General features: G+C 45.1%; 1 protein-coding gene across 1 annotated transcript; it reads right to left on the reverse strand.

The window, feature by feature from the left end:
* Positions 1–6,539: 6,539 nt before the first annotated feature.
* On the reverse strand, positions 6,540–19,803 carry LOC135820163 (uncharacterized). The gene is made up of 6 exons (XM_065333476.1): positions 19,701–19,803; positions 17,396–17,779; positions 14,166–14,504; positions 12,371–12,754; positions 9,449–9,787; positions 6,540–7,125 (listed from the first exon to the last, which is right to left on the reverse strand). Exons 1-6 carry the CDS (start codon positions 19,801–19,803, stop codon positions 6,806–6,808), a joined length of 1,869 nt encoding a protein of 622 aa, XP_065189548.1. The 3' UTR covers positions 6,540–6,805.
* Positions 19,804–22,217: the final 2,414 nt, after the last annotated feature.

Here is a 22,217-nt window from a genome sequence, read left to right on the forward strand (position 1 = left end):
CACACTGCCAGCGGCCAGTGCATAGATTTGGGCACGCTTAGCCTGACGTCACACAGCTGCTTCCTTTGAACTACTGACGTACTGTCTTTTGCTCACTGCACTCTGCCACTCAGTGACTCACACTGCCACCGCATGGATTTGGGCGCGCTTAGCCTGACGTCACACAACTGCTTCCTTTGAACTTTCTCTTTCTTTCTTGCTGTTGGCTTCACTTCAAAGTCTAATTAGTGGTGACTTTTAGCTTGTGCCAGCATCAAATTTTCACCCTCCATCCCTCCCATCTTATCATCTTGCAAATGGTACTAGGAACATTTACATTCACATGTAGCTCTATCTGACTCCTAACTGGTCATTTGCTTCGCTAGTTGCGGCTCTTCACGAGCCAGTTGTTGCCAATTGCCTTGGCTTTGCCTTGCAACCCCATTGTGGCACAATGTGGATTTATTGCGGCTCCTCGCGAGCCAGTTGCTGGCAGTGGCCTGGCATTGCTTTCCAACTCTTCGAGCTTTTGCATTACAAGACCAGTTTCTCGAAGCAGCACACTATCTCCAAAACAATTCCTTGTTGCCTTGGGCTGAGTATGAGTGTGTGCGGGATATGGTGCTAAAAAGTAAGAAACTCTGAGTTGATATGAACTTTCACCGCGCACAGCCGCGCCAGGTCCTTGGCTACACAAAGGAAAGGAAGAAAACCTCTCAAAACCTCTCCAAACCTCTCCAAACATTTCAAATTCTTTCCAAATTTTCGCCCGAGAGGGCATCTTCAAAGATAACTCTCAACTCTGAGTTAACCCTTTATGGGTCTCACATAAGCGTAAGGGTCGTATGTGACCCTTACAGGAAAATCGCATTTTCTTTGAGTTTTGTTGCTAGGAGACAACTAAAATGGTGCTCCACTCGTAGCTGAGGTCCAAGGCTTTCCAACGGTGTAAAAAACAACCATACTTACCATACAAATTTTTTCAGTATCGATCGACTGAAGTCTGGTGAAATTGGAAAAGACGACCATCCGCCATGCGCGCATTTCGAGAATGGGAGTGCATCTCTTGAAGCCGTGTCAGAAAAGCTTTCTGAGGATACTGACGGCACCAGTCTAGGCTGGATGTCCCTGGAGGATTTCCAGTGTAATGCCGTGAGAAAGAGAGCTCCGTTGAGTCCTCCTAGCTCAAATAAATCGTCCCCGAATGAAGAAATCAAATTTACCAACCAGCGAGGAAGCACAGCAACAGCAACTCTTACAAGGACTTGTCAGGTGCGATCAGCTGATTCGCCTGGCCGTGAGAATCACGGCACGCGTGACATCGCGCCTGAGTACTCATCTGAGCGAGAGTGAATCTGACGCGAGCGGCGCTGAGGTGAACGAACCAACATTGTGATATTGTGGAACTATTGCTGCTGGTGCATCGCCGATGGCGAGGTTTTGGAGTTCAAGGACGGAATTAGGAGCATAATTATATTCTTCACCAAGACGTAGCGCTTACCTGATTGTTTATCATAGGACTTCAGCTCCATCACGAACTTGGTATGCACTTCGTGCTGTGATTTTTGTGTTTTTTTTGTTCGCAATTGTATTTTCTCTCAACTTGAAGGGCTACCACGGGTCATACCCTTGCCTGGACATAGTCATATTTGTGTTTTCTGGACTCGTCCAGGCATACAGATTTTGAAAATATATAGTTTACCCATACCTACAACTCACAGAACTCGAGTTATGGCTCGTTGTTTGTACGCGTGTTTGCGTGACCACCCCTCACATACGTTGAGTAAGACCCACAAAGGGTTAATCCATTTTGCCCCACTGTATTTTCGCTTGTTGAGAGCGGTGTTAGCTTTCGTCGATACCCCTGGCGGGGGGAGGGGATGCCAACTTGGCCAGGTGATGGTGTGGAGATGCTAGCGATGGCTGTGAGAAAGCCTTTACAGGTCGACGTGTTCCTTGCAATATCCGGAGGTGCTAAATCCCCGGGAAGATCTCCCAGTTTTGTGGACGTTTTTGAAGTATCACCCTACCTCCGGATCCCCCGGCCTGCTCAGCCAGGAGTAGGCTGTCATAGATGGAGTGCCATCCATAGGTAATGTAATACATATAAAATAATAGTAGTTTGTATTAGCAAGATCAAAGAAGTACACAAGAGAGATTGGTAGCTGTATTAGCAAGAGTACATAAGTAAGTTGTCATAACCCCCGTGGTTATGTACTCTTAGTCTTAGTTGTGTACGTGTGCTTCTCTCGCGACGGGTACGGGCGTATATGGTGGTGTGGTGTGTTTGTGCGTGGCATTTAATCGTTTCAATACATGCGAGAAGACATGCTGTGCGCCTGTCACGTTGCAAACTTGTCGTCACCCTTTACACCCACTAAAAGCCTAAAACTTAATACGTAAAAGGTGTTGGGCGCGAAGACTGTACTGTGTACATGTAGGAGCGCTACTTATACCAGGCTCTAGACTAGAGAGCTAACGGTTACATGTAACGCCTTGGGAGAGTTGTCGCACTGTGTTGCTGTTGTTATTTGTGATCTTTAACATCGAAAAATCAAACGGGCAGGCTTGCCTCATAGTTATAATGACGACGATGTAGACTTGTAGCTTTAGTACAAAAGTACAATGTGGAAACTGTCGGAGATACGGCTATACGCGGCTTGATGACACTTTTAATTAAGAAGAAAAGGATAAAGACTGCAGTGATACAGTCATGTAGGTTTTCCATAGGGTATTTTGTCACCTTTTTTGGTCAGGAACGCAGAACTATGCAGCCTAGTCTAGTCATGACAGGCACAGACACCCAGTACTAGTGGGCCGGTACCAACAGCGGCACTGCCACTACGGCACTAGCACGAAAGGTGGGTGCTAGATTTCGCTCCTGGACTCAGGCTGGAGATCACACTTGCATGGCACTGGGAGAGGTGCAGGAGAAAATCCCTTGGTATGATGAGTGACAGAGTCCACCGTACGTGTGTTTCTGTAGTCTTATAATAATTATTATGTACAGTCCTGCTCGTGGAAATCGGATCAGCGTGAGTCAAGTTGGTTTGCGCCCGCCGCCACTTCAGTCACATCTCAGGCAGTGTTCATTACAATGACTGCACGGCGGCCAGGATAGCTCTTTGCGGAAAATGCTCGAACAAACTTGGCAGATTCTGCTCGAAAAGCAGAGAAATTGGCAGAACCGAACAAAACTTATGGCGGGCACCTCCCTGAATTCTGATGAATTTCTTTATCCACATGCAAAACATGCAAGGCGCATAGCAGAAAATTACCAAATTCTGCCTAGATGTATCTTTCTTCCGACATTATCCGCATAGGGCTAGACCAGGGTGACATTGACTTTAGGGCTGCAACGATTATACCAATTGCTCGGTAAACGATCGATAATTCCGATCAATACAATCAACTACCGGCGCCCTGAAGTACCGGTAATCGTTACGTTTGTGTGAAGTCTGAATGCGTTTCCGCTGTGAGTATGCAGTTGTCAGGGGTGTGGTTCATGTTGTGAGGTTCAATTGGCTTCAAAACCGCCATGTTTCGTAGCTATCCTTTCACTAATACAGACTTGTTGGTATTATGAAGACAAAGCTTGTGGAAACAGAGTAGTTTTGCACAAACTCCTGACACTTTTAGGCTTTCCCCAAATCGCCTCTTTCGCATGTATTCGGCTTTTCGCTTGCTTTTCGCTTAGCTCAAAAATACATCAGATTCGGCTGCAAAATAAGATCCGGCTGCGAAATCAGCTGCAAAATTGGAATATATTGGAAAATCGGCTAAAAGAATTGTTGGCATATTGGCTTAAAAATTGGTGAGATATTGGAAATACATGTACATGTACATGTACAGCTCTGCTAGATAGAACTGGCCACAACTGTACGTTGTACGTTGTAGTGTAGTATTTTACCAGTAATAATCTTCCTATTAATGGCTAATTGTTGTTTGAGAGGAGGTCAAAGGACACGAGTCACACGCCATCGACGCACTAGTGCTACACGTACTGAAGTAGAGAGCTCCAGCGGTCATGCTAGCAGCAACATCATTCGTTCCTGATAATTATTATAAACGCACTTTGCAACAAACAACATTTGCTGTAGATTTTCGGCGATTCTCAAAGGAACCCTTAATAATCCGCGGAAAGCTTAGCGATTTTTCGATAAATCTCGTTTTCGGCGAATGTTTCGGCTGGCCGATTTGGGGAAAGCCTATACACTATTTGCTAATGATTGTAATCGATTAAAATCATTCGTTAAGCCAAAGAGTAATCGATACGTTCAAATCCACGATCGTTTCTTTCAGCCCTAATTGACTTGCTTGATCGGATTTCATTGAGCACGTCTATACATGTAAGTACATGTACATGTACATGTCACTCCAATTTCAGAAATTTTAGGTGCTCAATATTTTCGGTATGAGGGCAAAAGGCCAGGTTAGGTGAACAGAAATTTTCGGTACAGGGCTAGGGAAGCTGTTCCCTATTGGATTACATGTATGTGTGTTAGTGTTTGTTCGGTGTATTGAAATTTTAGATATGAAGCAGATGCACCGAAAGTACCGAAAATAAAAGTACACCGAAAATTTGTGAAATTAGAGTACTTCGAACTTTTGAGTACATTGTGCATTGCACTCCAGTTCATTGTGCATTGCACTCCAGTTCATCTGTACAGAGAATTTCATCATGGCATGGGTTTCGGATATTGCGATTTGAAAGTGAGCTTTGTGTAGACAATGTTCTTGTCTTGTGGATCCATTAAAATTAAAATTTAATAGATAAAAACAAAATACATGTGCAAGAATGGACTCGGATGGAGAGCAAAAGATTAGTTTACACGAAAGAAAAGGGACCAAGGAACTACAAGTTACGCAATAATGTCCACTACAGTATTCTAAACACCGCCAGTTACTAAACAATCAGCTCATGCGATGACATTGCACAACACTGACCGACGGCACTAGTGACGTTCTACAACTGTACATGTAACTGAAGCTGTTGGAGTGCGCATCCACAATGTGCTAGGGCTGCTAGCCAGTTACATTTTTTGTTATGTAGTTGTAGAACGTCAGTACCGTCGGTCAGTGTCGTGCAATGTTATCGCATGAGCTGATTGTTTAGTAAATGGTGGTGTTCGTGGACATTATTGCGTAACTTGTAGTTCCGTTTTTCTTTTGTACAAAATACATGTACATGCACTAGGATACAATCATGTACAATGTAGATTCTACCATCATCACCCCACAACAACGAAGTCATGAAGGTTCTCCAAAATCGAGTTTCATGTCAACTACATCGGACTCCGTTGTTGTGTGGTGATGACGGCATCATTTATTCTCTTTATTGCTATTCCAAGTATATTTCCGGATATCCCAAGAGAATGTACATGTAAGTCAAGCGGACGTTAGGCAAAGAACAAAGGGAATACTCCAATTTCAGAAATTTTCGGTGCTCAATATTTTCGGTATGAGGGCAACAGGCTAGGTTAGGTGAACGGAAATTTTCGGTACAGAGAGAGCAGTTCCCTATTGGTTTATGTGTGTTAGTGTTTGTTCGGTGTATTGAAATTTTAGGTATGAAACAGACGCACCGAAAGTACCGAAAATAAAAGTACACCGAAAATTTGTGAAATTACAGTACGTGGAAACTTAGCGTTCCTAATCGATTTCCTTGAGACTATCATCAGGGAAAAGTCGTCTCACAACAGAAGCTATGCGGGGAAGCAAACTAACTTCTATGTCTAGAGGATTGTGGTAAGTATAAAGGTGAGTAAAAGTGGGGAGGCTTCCTGCAGTTTCATAAATAGTTAAGAGTAGAGCCCACACGCTCGCTTCCATTAACACTGCAATAATTCAACTCATTTCACAATCATTAACACAATTACACAATGTTTCGGCAAATTGCCTTCATGAGGTTCACAATTATACTACTTGAAGTATTCATTCCGGACTCGTTTAAACTAACATACTTCTCTCCTTGATGTGTTATGAACAATGTTATGCCTTGCATTCTCTTGAGATATCCGGAAATATGCTTGGAATAGCGTGGAAGCAGGTGAATGTGATAGCGTGAGTAACTGTGTCCGGGTGTAGGTGTATGTGAATGTATGCGTGTGTGGATGCTAGGTGCGAAGAGTGTGAGATGACTTTCACTGATGTCGATAGTCTCAAGAAAATCGATTAGGAACGCCAAGTTTCAACGTACCGTATTCTCTTTGTTCTTTGCCTAATGTCCGCTTCACTCATACTTGTTATCGCCATAGTAATAATACTTATAGTACACTGTTACAGTAACCCGACTGTTATTGTCTTCTCGTCGCCGGGTCCGGAATGATTGAAAAATTAAAATTGAAGAGAAAGTCATAAATAGAGAGGTTAAGATGCACGTTATTTCCGACAAGACGCGCAATTTCACGTCGAACTTGGCGTAAAACTCCAAATTTCGACGTGAGCAGCAGGTGGCTCGCGTTGATTTTTCGACGTGCGAGCAAATAAACGCGAGCTGAACTTTCGCGTCACGTCGGAAATAACGTGCATCTTAACCTCTCTAATACAGAGGCTAGTCAACTTATGACTAAAATTAATACTATAGTGAATAGGCAAATTGTTAGAAGCATTTTTACCGCTTTTTAGGGACATCAGGATCGCCGGAACTGCAGTTTTCAATTGATCCGGTCCTACCATAGTCTTTCCTGCTTTGTTTATAATATGGGGGGAGGGGGGGGGGCATTATGCCCTCCTCAGCGTTGGTAGCTACAAAGTTTGTCCGGCGTAAACCTGACCAAGTGGACCGGTTCCGGCGGGCCTGGACATTGATAGTGCTCAGCACACATCATAAAGCCAGAACGGCTAATATGGATGGCGCCAGCAACCAGGTGCATGGCGTGAATTGGCCTGCACCTGACCCGGTCTCTCCTAGCTCTCCGTGGTTCACCAGCACACTGCTCATGTTGCCCTGTGCTTGGCTGACGTCTGGCAACGTTACGGCAATAGCGGCAGTTGGCCGCTGTGTCAGTCGACTGTCTGTATGGGCCGTGGATGTATTGTTAGCCTCCTTGTTGGTCTCCATCTGCTGAGAAGCTACTTGCTGGACAGCCGATGATGGCTGCTGGGCAGTTGATGGTGGCTGCTGGGCAGTAGTTGATGGCGGATCTGCAGGGAAGAAATCATTGCAATGCAGACATCAAGAGTGAATACCGTACTTGTGCGACTTGTGAAAGTTTGTCTCATAGATGCAGAAGCCTGTAGTGAGCACAAGCCTGGTTTCAAAATGCACTCTCAGCACGTAAGCCTGGGTTTAGTGTTATTATTAAACATACAAAACACAGTGCCACCTTGCGCATGCAAAAACAAGAGCATTGTTATTTTTAAGTAGTGTAACTGTTGGTCAAGTCCGTCACGTCTGTCCGGTGACTTCTCATGTTCAGATCAAGTCAGGCCGGGACGATAAGTGTGATTTGTCATTTGCCATAGAAATGCCTGGTATTATTGAAAGACTGTATGGAAGATAGGCCTTGCCATGACATTGGCTTCTACAGAAATCAGCCATGGCACCCTTACAAACTCATAGCAACCATTCATGATTCTATAATAATAATATTACTATTTGAATCTGGAAAGGATTGGGAGAACTTCAAATTCAAAGGATCAGTCGGGGAAGTGAACTGCCTGAAAAGAGAAAAAACGCCAGACCCACCAGGACTCGAGCCTGGGACCCTGCTTGTCATGAGCAATGCTCTAACCACTGAGCTATGGGACCAGGCTGAACCTAGAAGGCGCTGACAAGTTTTTCACTCCAAAGGCAGCTCACAACACGTGCCACACATACTGATGGCACTTGGGTCTTTTTCCCTCCCCCAGGGGACCAACCACGGTCAGTTTCTGGAAACTACCAGAGGTGAGAGAAAGTGATTCAATTTGGAAAGGATTGGGAGAACTTCAAATTCAAAGGATTAGTCGGAGAAGTGAACTGCCTGAAAAGAGAAAAAAACGCCAGACCCACCAGGACGGAGTGAAAAACTTGTCAGCGCCTTCTGGGTTCAGCCTGGTCCCATAGCTCAGTGGTTAGAGCATTGCTCATGACAAGCAGGGTCCCAGGTTCGAGTCCTGGTGGGTCTGGCGTTTTTTTCTCTTTTCAGGCAGTTCACTTCCCCGACTGATCCTTTGAATTTGAAGTTCTCCCGATCCTTTCCAAATTTAATCACTTTCTTTCACCTCTGGTAGTTTCCAGAAACTGACCGTGGTTGGTCCCCTGGGGGAGGGAAAAAGACCCAAGTGCCATCAGTATGTGTGGCACGTGTTGTGAGCTGCCTTTGGAGTGAAAAACTTGTCAGTGCCTTCTAGGTTCAGCCTGGTCCCATAGCTCAGTGGTTAGAGCATTGCTCATGACAAGCAGGGTCCCAGGTTCGAGTCCTGGTGGGTCTGGCGTTTTTTCTCTCTTTTCAGGCAGTTCACTTCCCCGACTGATCCTTTGAATTTGAAGTTCTCCCAGTCCTTTCCAAATTTAATCACTATTTGAATCTATTAATAATTATCTGGAAACTCAAATTCATACTTTATAATTATCTGGCCACCCATTGACCATGATGCTATATGAAGAGACAATCATCGAAGCGTAATGCAATGTATCAAGCTGTTGCCAAGTTTGCCGCCTCTGGGTTTCTGAACCTACACAAGCCGTATCCATGCATTTGTGGTGTCTTCTGCAAGCTACACTGCATATGCAAGGCGGGTACGAGACCCATATGCAGCACGTGCATTATACAAGTGTACTTTTTTTTAACTGATCACCTTGATGATAATTTTGTCAATGGTCTCACGATAATACTGCCTTTAAAATCCTTTTTTCCTCAAATCTAGGTCTAGGCTGCGCATTACACTATGGATATACAGTGAAACCTGGTTAGGAAGAACACTGATAAGACAAATGTTTGCCTAAGAAGAACTAGTATTTGTAACTGCATTGGATAAAACCCTGTGTATTCACTGGGTAAAACATATGGATAAGAAGAACTCCCGTTATTGCGAACAAAATATCATCGGTCCCTTGATGTTCGTCCTAAAGAGGTTTGACTGTACCCTGAATTGCCAAAACCTTGATCAAAGGTGGGGGGGGGGGGGCATTGTGCTCAGGTAAGTGTCATACTCCAGCAAACACGGTACATGTTACTGGTCTTTTCACCTGCCCGACTTCGTTGAGTAATCAACAGGATTAGACCATTACATGGTGATGACCAGCAGAGGAGAACTAGTAGGCTAGGATGTCATCACGTGCGCAGCATACTGATAATAATAATATACATGTATATACACAATGACCCTACTACGGATGCACTGCAGTATGTCAGATATCAGAACAGCTAGGATGTTGTTTTCACCCGAAATGGAAGACTTCTCCCGTGCAACCTTGTTATGCTAATACTGGAAATTACTTTGTGTTTTAACATGACATCATGATGACATCATGATGACCTACCCAGTGAATCTCTCTCGCAGACAACTGGCTTGGTTTGCTGACAGGTTCGATATGTGACTGCCTTGGTCGAAGCTCTCAAGTATCCGCAACGGATGCCTCTGAATGACGAACTGACTTGCTTGGTGAACACCTCTATTGCGCCCAAGCCACGGCTGACTAGCGGTTGTGAGGTCAGCAGGCGCTGCATGCAGTTGATGTCTGACTGGGTCGTGTCAGGAAGCTGGCTACCAGTGTAAAGACGTTCACAAGTGTCTGCGGCATGCTGTCTTGAAAACGCAATCGGATGGTAGATATACTCCTTGTTTTTGCATGTGACGGACACAGTTCTTTGTGCCAAGGCTGAGGGAATCAACACAACATTGTAAAAAGAATATTTTCAATGAAAAAGGAAACAGGCCATTTTTTTCATAAGCTGGTTGCATTGCTCTACATCATTGTGTAGCGGGTAGCTTATAATGATCGACTTCATTCCCATATACCATGAAGCGCAACTCCCTTTATGGATACAGTCACACTTGTAAAATTAGAACCTCAGAAATTTCAACAACTCTCTGATAACAAAACCATACATGCCAACCTTTTTTCTTTCCTTTTTTTAACTTTGTTTTACTTTGCAAAATCCAAATGGGAATTTCTTCCCAATGACAAGGTAGCGAAGAGAGAAGAAAAAAACAAAAAAACCTGGAGGCTTGAGTTCCCTGGACAACGAGGCTAAATTCCCTTGATTTTGACCCTTTCCCCTCAACACCAATTGTTTTAGCGCATCCATCATTAGCAGATGTATTTGACTGGTGCTCAAGCCAAAAAAAAAGGATGTCATTGCATTGCATTGAGCTGTAACTGCACACAAGTACAATTTCTGTTCATTACCAGTACACCGGCGATCTGTTGCCGTTCCATATGTTGTAGTCTACTACGTGCTATTATGTGCTGTGTGTACTTAAAACAGATCTAAATGTTTGAGGAAATACTGAAAAAGGAGAAACACATCTATATAAAAGTTCCACCTGAATCCCTGGACTTTCGCAGGACATCCCTGGACCCCGGGACAACACACCCCATTCCCTGGACTCTCCCAGGAAACCCTGGACGGTTGGCATGTATGCAACACTATCTTCAGACCCAGCAACTGCTGGAATCCTTACTTTCATTTTCTACGGCACATAGAGCATGTCCAATGTGTTGACTGAGGATGCATGACATAATTATATTTTGGTGCAAGAAAAGATCTACGGTTCCCCTGCCACCACCCCCCCCCCCCCCGCCTTAAAGTGGGCGGCCTTTTCGGAGTCTGTGGGACCTTTCACCACTCAAGCATCAAAGCAAATGTGCATCTGAAATATGGCATCATTATGAACTATTTTGCAGGCAAAAACACATTATAATATTTTCTACGCTTCATTACATTTGTCGCTTCGCCCATTGCAACGTTTGTGCCTCGCGGAGCCCTCTCCCCCAACAAACAAATTCATCCCTTTCCACACTATTCCGCCCCAGAACAGCTCATCTTTTTTCTGCGGTTCGTGCCCACCCACATCGTTTGATTGGGCATTTGTCAAGACTGCAAGCTCGCGTACAAGAATCCTGGTATCTCGCTTGAATTTCAAACTGCTGAAGTTGACGATGGCACGGACAGAGTGTTAACAAACTCCTAAAAATGCCACGTGTGTTGCGTGTTGCTGCGAAGGCATTAAGCATGAAAGCACCAACAAAACCAACAAAGTGCTTGTCAAGGGAAGAAGGTGCTGACCTGATCTCGCTGCAAATATGGTACGGTGTTCCTCAAACAGCTACCGTATTTCCCCAGAATGTAAGTTGCACCTTTTTACACTAAACCTCCTACTTATGTGAGTGTTTGAACAGGCGGCGAGGTGACAAAAGTCTAAGGATGGCAATAAACCAAATCAGCTGAGGCGTCATTTCACGAAGGTTTTATTGAGATGTGCCATCATAATTATTTCTTTGTCCATCACCACTTCCCGTAGAATTTGTTCGTGACATCTCAATAAAACCTGCGTGAAATGATGCTTCAACTGAATCGGTTTATTGCCATCCTTAGACCTATGTGAATGCATTGAAACATTTTGGTTCAGACCTGGAAATGGGTTGGGACTTATAATTGGGGACACACGGTAGGTGTCCATTGCCTGCCAAGCTGAGGCATGGAGTGCTTGAAAAGGAGGTTTCCTGACCTGAATTTGAACGCGCGTCCTGCTCAGTGTCTTGTGATGTGCTATAATCGTGAACAGACCGAGTCTGCCTCAAACCCTGATGAAGATGCCAAAGTCCGTCACCATGGGTGCTGTGAAGCATTGGGCCACAAGGTCACAGGCGACTATGCTCTGGCTCAAGCGGATCGCTTTGATTCGAGTGGACGAAAATGGAATTGGAATATCACCCTGGGAAGCAGCACTTGTAATGACATGGGGGAGGTACAGTCGACTCCTGATATAACGAACACCATTGTGCAGGAGAAGTAGTTCTTTATAGCCAAAGTTTGTTACAACACAAACGCACTCACACTATACAAGCAGCAAGTCATGACTGGCAAGTGGCCCAAAACAGTATGAGTAATTATTTGTTGCCATCTTCCATAGGGCCGTCAAATAGCAAAAAAATAGGTTTCAAATAGGTTGTCAGGAGCAATACTACTTGCTTTCGTGGAGCGTGGCTGGTGAACTGTTCATGCTGTTGTCTGCAAGCGTCGTATGGTCTCGTCGGGTCAAATGAAAAACCTAATTACAGTATGAGTGCACTTGGTTTGCATGCGACCCTGCAAGATTTGATTCACTACGAACGAAAACTGTCAAATTTGTATGGGTTCAAACAGGGACATGGACAGGGGTTCGCTATATCATCACAAAATTCGCTATACAGGTGCGAGTTCATTTTTAGTGAAGTCGACTGTACATAATATCTCACCTGTATGCCGCTGACAAATGAACGGCTGGCGTGGTTCTCCACTGCAGCTATTCGGACGTATGGTTCTTAAACCATCGGACGAAACTGACACGGCTGCACACCTAGGTCCAAATCTACCGAACTGCAGTAGCGATGACCGACTATTATAGTCCGGCAGCGAGCGGAAACTGTCGTCCAGAGATGCGGTGATGCCGAAGTGCGCTTGCGCGCCATCCAACTCTCTCACGGCAGCCAGGCAAGCTGCACCGACCGTGGCAGGATCAGCTATGGCCAGATGTCCGCCAGCCTGTTGGCAGTGCTCCTCAGCTTCAGTCCAGGTTTCTCTGGCGTTCACAGCCACAAGAAGGTCGATACCTCCCAAGCAGGTACGCCATGTACCACCACCTGTGAGAATAACACCATTCGTCCACAACATGAATATATGTTGGACTAAGTAGTGCGTTTCGCTGTACATGCACCTGTCTCTTCTTCTGCCTCCCTAGTTGCTGCCAAAGCTGGCACTTCCCGTCATTAATTTTATAGTCTTTAGTTCTTTAATATTATTATTTGCCATGGCGACCCCCGTAAGCCCAAATAGCTGGCAGGGCAGGGTTGGGCCTTTTTTTTCTTTTACTTCACAGGTGTAGCATTTTATCAGTCATTACGTATGATTTATACAGTGGCAGTACCAGGCGTGGGCCATCCCCTGGATTATCAAAATGGGTGCCTTATCATTTTTTTTCTGTTGTTTTTACACTATCTGTATCATGTACTAAGTAGTGCGTCCAGCCCCTATATGATGTCCACCCCTCTATATAGAGTCCATTAATCCAAAATCCACTGTACACAGTCCAAACTTGGAATCAACTGTGAGTTCAAAGTTTAGATGGACACCACTCCCTGTATAGAATCCAGCCAATTGGCTCCCCATAGAGTTTATTGGTCCAAAATGAAAAACCCGGTAAGTGCCAAATTTGAGAAAGTCTGATTTTGAGCTCAGTGTAACCCAACGGTCTAACACTACCAGGCAAGATTTCATATTCAAAATCTGACTAGAACCATTTCAAAACTGGAACCCAGATTTGGATTTAGATACCAATTGCACATAAGATTAACTGTTCTTGGCCATTATCTGAAACGTAATGAAATGGATTTGGTGGGTTTTGCATTCCGGCTCTTCAAATTCAAACAAACTGTATAACTAGTATGCCGTAATGTTGGGTAACCAGTATGGCCGCGGTCCGTGACACAGGAAACGTTTGCACCGCTTTTGCGGAGGCGAAAAGCGTAACTCCAACGGCCGCTTTCCTGGGTTCTAGGCAAAAACCAACTGCTGGCGTGATTATTTGTCGCAATTTGCCAGTCTTGTGACAATGGGCTGTTCCATGTACTCTACATTCATGTCTATGCACAAGATCTGATCTTGCATGAATAGACTCAGATGGAGAGCCAAGGTTTAATTTATACAAAAAAAGAAAGACCAAGGAACTACAAGTTACGCTATACTGTCCACTAACACCACCAGTTGCAGTCAGTGTCAGTGTCGTGCAATGTTATCGCATGAGCTGATTGTTTAGTAACTGGTGGTGTTAGTGGATAGTATAGCTTAACTTGTAGTTCCTTGGTCTTTCTCTCTTGTATGAATAGATAATTATTTATCAGCAAAAAAAGGAAGAAAGGCAACCGACCGGCTTTTTTGGCCCACTATGCGGAAACAAAGGACTTTTTCCGAAAGGCCCTCGTATTCTAAACTGGATATTGCTTATACTTTAACATGATGTCATGATGATGTCATGATGATGTCATGATGACCTACCCAGCGGATCTCTCTCGCAGACAACTGGCTTGGTTTGCTGACAGGTTCGATATGTGACTGCCTTGGTCGAAGCTCTCAAGTACCCGCAACGGGTGCCTCTGATTGATGAGCTGACTTGCTTCGTGAACACCTCAATCGCACCCAAGCCGCGGCTGACTAGCGGTTGCGAGTTCAGCAGGCGCTGCACGCAGTTGATGTCTGACTGGGTTGTGTCAGCAAGCCGTCCACCAGTAGAAAGACGTTCACAACTGTCCGCGGCGTGCTGCCTTGAAAACGCAATCGAATGGTAGATATACTCCTTGTTGTTGCATGCCAGTGAGACATCTATTTGTGCCGTACCTGAAGAAATACACACAACACATTGAAACGTTCACTGGTTTGAGGGAAAGACACAAACGGGAAAGGGCTGAAGAAAAAATTGACTGTCACCACCAGGTGTCGAACCAGGGACCCTCGCTTGTAGCCAGCGATGCTCTAACCACTGAGCTATGGTGTAGTCATCACATTGAAAATAATCATTATTTTCCCTTCGACCTGGATATTTGGATTGTTGAATTTGAGCGAGGTGTGACTGAGTTACGACCTGTTGAAGTTTCGCAAACGAAATGTGTAGAATTCTACACATTCAAGTATGGGTCGGCTTCTAAAGGTAGATCAAGAACACGTGGAGCATTTATCTCTAAGCAGGGGTCGTCCGTATTTTTCGAAAAATTAAAAAATCCGTCCTCTGGCAGAAAGGGGGTGGGTGGTCAAGAGCGCTGGCGGAATTTAATTTTTTGATTTTTCGTACTTTTTTTTTTTTTTTTTCGTCAGTGACTCATGCACTCGATCGTTGCACTGACTCGCAGTGCACTGTATTTATTTATTTATTTTATTTATTTATGGATTCCCCAAAGGCCGAGGCCTAAGTCGAGGGGGTCTCCGTTCATGGCTTACTGGGAATATATCTGCAAAATTATAACATATAGATTGAGAAGAGGAAGGGTTATAACAAATTAGGGGTGAAACGGTTCCATGTTTTTCATGTTCGGGTACCCGAATGCCAGCATTGTTTCCCACGGTTCGGGTATCGGTTCCATGCACTCTTTTCTCCAGACCGATAAAATGCGTTCGCGACAATTATTTTTTAGAAAAAACATTTTTACGAGCAAGAATGAGACATCGGAGAGTCCAAGTGCGAAGAAGATAATGACCAGAGAACTCTTTGGAAGAATGGGGATCGTAAGGTAAGACATTTAAAATCTTGAGTAGACTTGACGTGTCCATGTATTTGTACAAGAACGAGATTTTTCGAGTTTCGGTTCGAAATTTGACGCTACGGGTACCCGATTCTTTTCAGCTGGCGGTTCCAAAACCGGTTCCTTACCCGAACCGTTTCACCCCTATAACAAATGCGTACTGTAGAAACCATCATAACATTCGTTACTATGTTATAGAAACTCTGGAAGGAATGTTGTAGATGTAGTGTAGGATCGCAAACACCAGTATGATATACCGGTACATGACTTTTTTTGGGATTGTAGGACGTGCATGGCCTTCGGTAGACCTCCTACTCACTTTACTTAGCTACTAGTACTTGACATACATGTACATGTACATGTACATGTAGGTGCAATCAGTGAACATGGGGTCAGGAGTTCTTATTTTCGAGCTGGGCATCGGTAAAGATCAAAAAATTAATGGGAAAAAAATGGGGGGGGGGGTGGGTGGGTCAGAGACAATTTTGCACGAGGACGGATTTTTTAATTTTTCGATAATTACGGACTACCCCTAAGCTGCCTATATGTATGCGCCTTGATCCTTGAAGGGTGGTGGTGTTGCTACGGAGGCGGAAAACTCGGTTTCCAGCCGAGTCTCACGCGAACCGTGAATTTGTGTCGTCTATATTCAAAGAAATTTCACCTCCACCACCACCAGTGCTCTATGGCCGACCATCAAACACGCAATACGACTCCAGGTTGTAGAGATTGACAAATAAATATTTCCTCCATACAGCGCTGTTTTTGACCATTGTAAGGTCTCACCAGTGGAGGTTTAGCATAATGAATGGCTAGAACGAATTCGAAATCACAGTTTTAAACACACAGAATGAAATGAAGAACCGCGATCCCCCGCTTAGAGGTAATAGACATGCTAAGTGCTAACACACGGAGAAAAAGGTGCAAAATGACGCTGCTACGCGCCCCGTAAGAGTAGTGCAGGCATCATTGATACTTGCGCAGCAGTTTCTAGCACTCTACAATACATACATGTAAAGACAATTACGTACGTTCGGGCCTGATTGGAAATTTATATTTCCATTGCTATCAGGTTCGGCCTCATTTCCTCTGTGCTGCGCTGATGAGTTCACAAAGAACGAAACAGCATGCTGTCCGCAGATTGAGTAGTGTACATACAACCATGTAGCATACTGAAAATAAGGGTGACAGTTCTAACCTAGCGCTGCGAGTACGGTAGTTAGGCTAGAGGCCCCTGGGGCGTTCACTCCGTGAACTCACTCACCACCATACTGGGCTGTCATCGCATAGCCAGGCGTCGTCACACTGCCGTTGTCTCCATTGTACGTGGACATGGTGTTGAAAACACACACCTTACATTACAGCCACACTTGCGAACACTCGAGGGGCCCGTGTTATATTTCTCAACTCAAATTGCGGGAAGGATAAATGAATGACAAAAGTGCAGCAGCTTGTAATTTTTTTGTGATTTTTATCGTTCAATGTGTGAAGCGTATGTGCAAACCTTATAAATTTTGGACTTGGAAATTCCCAGCCCACATTAGGCCATGGTAAAAAAATAAAGTTGATTCTCAGGTCATGAGCCTGTGAAAATCGGTGCGAGTGAGCGATTTTTTATTTTATTTCCCACAATTTTTTTTATTTCCAAAGATAGGGTCACACATATGTACGTCACAGGTTATTAGAATTATTTTATTGTTCAGGCCAGGTAGTATAGAAAATTACCGGTATTTTACTACTCCCTGATTCATGCCTTTCGCATTGACCGTTTTCATGTGCGCATATGCATGCATAGAAATAAAAAAATCATCGGTGCGCCGCCAAAAATCGTAAAAAAAAAGTACTTGAGAATCAAAGATAATTTTTACCATGGCCTTACACATAATTTCTTTGCATGAACCCAGAGCAGAACGGGGTTTCATACGTGAAGTGTGATCAATGTATCCTGTATTGCAGAGCAGAACATCTCTATTATGATACACGACATCTCACCTGCTTTTCGCTGACAAATGTACGGCAGGCGAGGCTCTCCATTGCACTTCGTCATACTGATGGTTCTTGCACCAGTTGAGGTTACTGACACCGCTGCACACCTATCTCCAAAGATACTGAACCGCAGCTGCGAGGATTGACTATTATAGTCCGGCAGCGAGCGGAAACTTTCGTCCAGAGATGCGGTGATGCCGAAGTGTGCCTTGGTGTCACCCAGCGCCACTATGTCAGTCAGACAGGCTGCACCGACAGTGGTTGGATCAACGACGGCCAAATGTCCGCCAACCTGTTGGCAGTGCTCCTCAGCTTCAGTCCAGGTTTCTCTGGCGTTCACCGCGACAAGAAGGTCGATACCTCCCGAGCAGGTACGCCATGTACCACCACCTGTGAGCACAAAAGAAATCATAGACAACAAGAATACATCGAGAAAAAAAAAGTCCAAACAATCTGTATTTTGGCCTATTAGAGAGGTTCTGGAAAATGACAATGCGTAAAAACTGTCGCTCTACGTCCGAAATGCGAAACTTCGCAAAACCTTTTGCAACTTTGGACTCGAAACTTGCAGGGAACACGAAATGAACTTCGTTAAGGAAGTTGCATGAGATGGGGTCATGGCGTACGTGCACTTGGCGCGTGCAAACTAGGAAAATGTGCAGAACGCAAAGTTTGTGCGAAAATTCTAATGCACTTTCGCAAGGACCGTCGCGAAACTTCGTTCGGATTTTCTTTTTGCAGAACCTCTCTAATGTCACCTTGTGGTGGTGGTGGTGATGGTGATGAGGGTGGTAGTGGTGATTGTGGTGGTGGTGGTTGGGCACTTCTACGAGCCTGTGCCGCACAAGCAAGTTCACGCTCCGGAGGGTTATCACCCTCTTGGATCCATGGATAGTTGAGGTATCACAGAACATAAACCAAACTTATAAAATTCAAATCGAGCAACTATCAAAATGCTCTGCCTGCTCCTGTGCTGAGACACTCGACAACCTTACACCTAGCCGAGTAGGCACAGCACATCTACGAAGCGCTAGACAACCGTCTCAGTACTCTGTCAGGTTTGTGCCTAGTTGTTGAACTTCCTGACCGTATGTAGTATCTTCATAATATATTACAGTGGGGGACAGTTACTCCCAACTCGTATCCATATGTCCTTTTCCCTTTCTGCTTTTACTATTGGCTCAACATCCAAGTTTCACATCAGTTGAACTATAATAGCTCTCTGCCTTTCCCTTTGCTGCACCACCGTACTCGGCTTCTCTGTCTCGTATTCCTATGCTGTGGCACGAATTTGTACATTATATCTCTAAAGAACGAAAAAAATCACGGCTCGAGTTACATGTATACAGTGAAACCTGTCTAAGACGACCGCGCCAGGGACCTTCAAAATGTGGTCTCTGTTAGCAGGTGGTCTCCTTATCCAGGGTCATTTGACTGGACATAGCATGCCTTGGTCTTGGTTTACAGTGGTCTTCTGGGGCAGGTGATCTTCTGGGGCAGGTGGTCTTCTGGGGCAGGTGGTCTTCTGGGGCAGGTGGTCTTCTGCGGCAGGTGGTCTTCTGGGGCAGGTGGTCTTCTGGGGCAGGTGGTCTTCTGGGGCAGGTGGTCTTCTGGGGCAGGTGGTCTTCTGGGGCAGGTGGTCTTCTGGGGCAGATGGTCTTCTGGGGCAGATGGTCTTCTGGGGCAGGTGGTCTTCTGGGGCAGGTGGTCTTCTGGGGCAGGTGGTCTTCTGGGGCAGGTGGTCTTCTGGGGCAGGTGGTCTTCTGGGGCAGGTGGTCTTCTGGGGCAGGTGGTCTTCTGGGGCAGGTGGTCGCCTTGACAGGTTTTACTGTACTCATTTAGACTGTCTTTATCGTATCCATAGCAACCCCACCGCCCTGCAAAGATGAAAGGTGCAGATGCAGCTCATGAAACGGAGGGAAGTCAGTAGATCGGACCCACCACCAAGTGACCAAAAGACTGAAAAATGATTCAAAAATCCCATTCGCCGCATCCATGCTGAAGAAGTCGTTCAACAGATGATAGCCCTATGAATGAAATTGTAAGAACTGTGTCGTCCTTGGTCTGTGTGTATGTGCGTGAAAGCGTGCGTGCTTGAGTGCGTGTGTGCTTGAGTGCGTGCATACGTGAGGGTGTGCGTGCGTGCATGCGTTAGTTCATGCGTGCGTGCGTGTGTGCATGTGTGCGTGAGTGCCCTATTCGTGCTGCTCAGTCTGGGGACTTCCACATCCTAACCTCTGCGGTCAATAGATGCAAAATACACGTTTCATTACAAAGGTTGAGTTTGGAACGTCACAATACAATCGCCTACCTGAATTAGAGTTAGAGACTTGACGGCCAGTGTTCGCATCAACCAGCATGGTGATGAAAAGTAACAGACTCAGCGTCACATGCAACATGTTCACTTTAGACATCCTGACTACCATGTCTGGCCCTGTCTTCCACGGGAACGATCAAAGCCGTCTCGAAATTGCTTACTTCAACGCGATAGGTTGTGCACCAAGCAGCGCGCTTCGTTTGACAGTACCCGTGCCGGTCCGCAACTATGCAATAGTGCTGTTGAACAATACTGCGATGAATTTAAAATAGTTCCATGCATCCTGGACGCTGGAAACATTCCTCAGGGGTGTTGGCTCTGCAAACCTTCTGCATGGGCATCTTCTGCTGAATGGCTGAAGTCGAAGCTCGGTTTTAGTTCACTTCGCGCGTACGGGAACCCGTTGCAAAGCCCTTCGCGACGAAAACGGCTCCTTGATTGTAGCAAGAATGAGCCACGGATAGAGCAATCGCCCGGAAAGACAGGAGTGTTGGGTTCAAATCCCGTTCCTGGATCCTTCTGCAACAGAGATCTAAATTTGCCACGTGCACCGTCTCACAGCCACCAGCGGCGTGCATGCATCATGGTCATGATAATTGGGAAGGGTTTCCCGTACGCGTACGCGAACGAAGGTTGTCTCACACCAGTGAATTTTTTTTTGGCATGTGGGAAGGCCTCTTTTACGGGCAAAGCAAAGCACAATCATCACCATGTATCAGTACAGTGAGTAGTTAAACCCAACACGAATGAAAACATGTGAAATGGAATAAAAACAATATTTGTAAAAAATAAATAAATTAAAATTAAAATTCAATATCGAACACGAATAAAATAAAATAAAAATAAAAAAAACAAGTGAAGGCTATAACTATAAGTATCATTATTCGCGCACGCGCACCATAATGCAGCGCATATGCATGTATGACACCAACCCATTCCCTTTTGGGAAACGGCCACGTGCAGGGTGCAGGGTGCGGGGTACACCAGGTTTGGCCGGCTGGTACCTGAGTTTTTTTTTTTTTTTTTTTTTTTTTTTTTTTTTACGTCTTGATGAAGGTATCCGAGTTGGCACCTATGAATTCAGGGGATGGCCCACGCCTGGTAAAAAGAAAAGAAAGAAAAAAGAATGTCTGGCACCTATGAATTCAGGGGATGGCCCACGCGCCTGGTAAAAAGAAAAAGAAAAAAAGAAATCATATTAACAAAGAAAACTAAAGAAAAAGAATGTTTGGCACCTATGAATTCAGGGGATGGCCCACGCCTGGTAAAAAGGAAACCTGAGTACGAGTACGCTGAGCAAGAATGAGTGCCCCCGATCCGAAGCAATGGTGTAGCAACCATGTACCAGGGAGTAGTACAATATTGTAATTTTGACAGCATGTTACAAGGCGAGGATGCGCAGTGCTCCTGACTACAACCATAAATAGGGGATTCACACACACGGGTAAAACAACGGTTAGGCGAGACCGACAAAAATAGAGATTCCCGGGCCCTCCCGCACCAAAATCGAGCCAAAGCCGTTTTTTTCTTTGAACAGTTCATACATGTACAAGGTCCGTATGAAGACATCCAAGAAGAAGATTGCCTGATGAGTCCAGCGAGGACGAAACGTACGTCGCAATCGAGCTATGTCGTTGCTGTGTCATCTTCTATGTGCCATGCGCTACTTGATGTACCAGCCTGCTATGCGGGACACCACCAACCATGCATCGACCAGGCGCCAGGCGCGAACTGATGGTGGTGGTGGTGAGAAGGAGAGCTCTGTGCCAGAACTTTGCAGCCTAGAGAGCGTGTGTGGGCAGGCGTGTGTTTACCGCCATATTGCCAGGTGTGTCTTTACCACCATATCAAGAGTGCATAAACAAGAGTATGCAACTGTGGTTATGGGTCAGTGCGCGGCGCGCTGCCTTCATTACGTACATGTAACTTGCCTTCATCACGCTCTGAAAGCATGCATTCAAACTCACAATTTCTCGTACGAGCTCATCTGTTTTTGCTCGATTCGTTCCAGTACCTACGCAATCTCTAAATTCTGGCGCTTGAACTCCAGTTCCGTACGAAAGTTCATTTCAAACCAGAGGAAAAGTGCGGTGTTTGATTTTCCGCAGTGCGCGGACTGCAGCTGAATGATGTAATGAAGGCAGCGCGCCGCGCATCTGGCCCATAGAAAAGAGATCACAGTTGCATACTCTTGTTTATGGACTCTTGACAATACTGATAATAATAATAATAATCTTTATTTCAGGATTACCCAAAGGCTAATCCGTGTGAGTAGATCGTGGAGTCACACAAACCCGAGCTTGTACAACTCCAGGGTACCCTGTAAGAAGGCCTTAGGCCTGTGAGGATTGCCCTATCAAAAATTTGAATTTTTTTTGATAATAACTCCCTGATGTACAGACAGCAGATCAGGGCCATGCGTCGTTGGCCGAAATACAGAAAAATAGAACGGGTAAACCGCTTACCTGTTGTCTGTAAAAAAATGAATAAAAATTACCGGAAAATGCTGTA

Source organism: Sycon ciliatum, chromosome 6 (genome assembly GCF_964019385.1).
Source record: "Sycon ciliatum chromosome 6, ocSycCili1.1, whole genome shotgun sequence".
Classification (NCBI taxonomy): Eukaryota; Metazoa; Porifera; class Calcarea; order Leucosolenida; family Sycettidae; genus Sycon; species Sycon ciliatum.

What these genes read in the sequence shown, in the direction of transcription:
- LOC135820163 (XM_065333476.1), bottom strand. Translation starts at nt 19,803, where the DNA reads ATGTCTAAAGTGAACATGTTGCATGTGACGCTGAGTCTGTTACTTTTC. An exon ending in AGTCTCTAACTCTAATTCAG is followed by an intron (nt 17,780 to 19,700) that starts GTAGGCGATTGT and finishes TTGTGCTCACAG; the next exon opens with GTGGTGGTACATGGCGTACC. An exon ending in CATTTGTCAGCGGCATACAG is followed by an intron (nt 9,788 to 12,370) that starts GTGAGATATTAT and finishes TGATTCCCTCAG; the next exon opens with CCTTGGCACAAAGAACTGTG.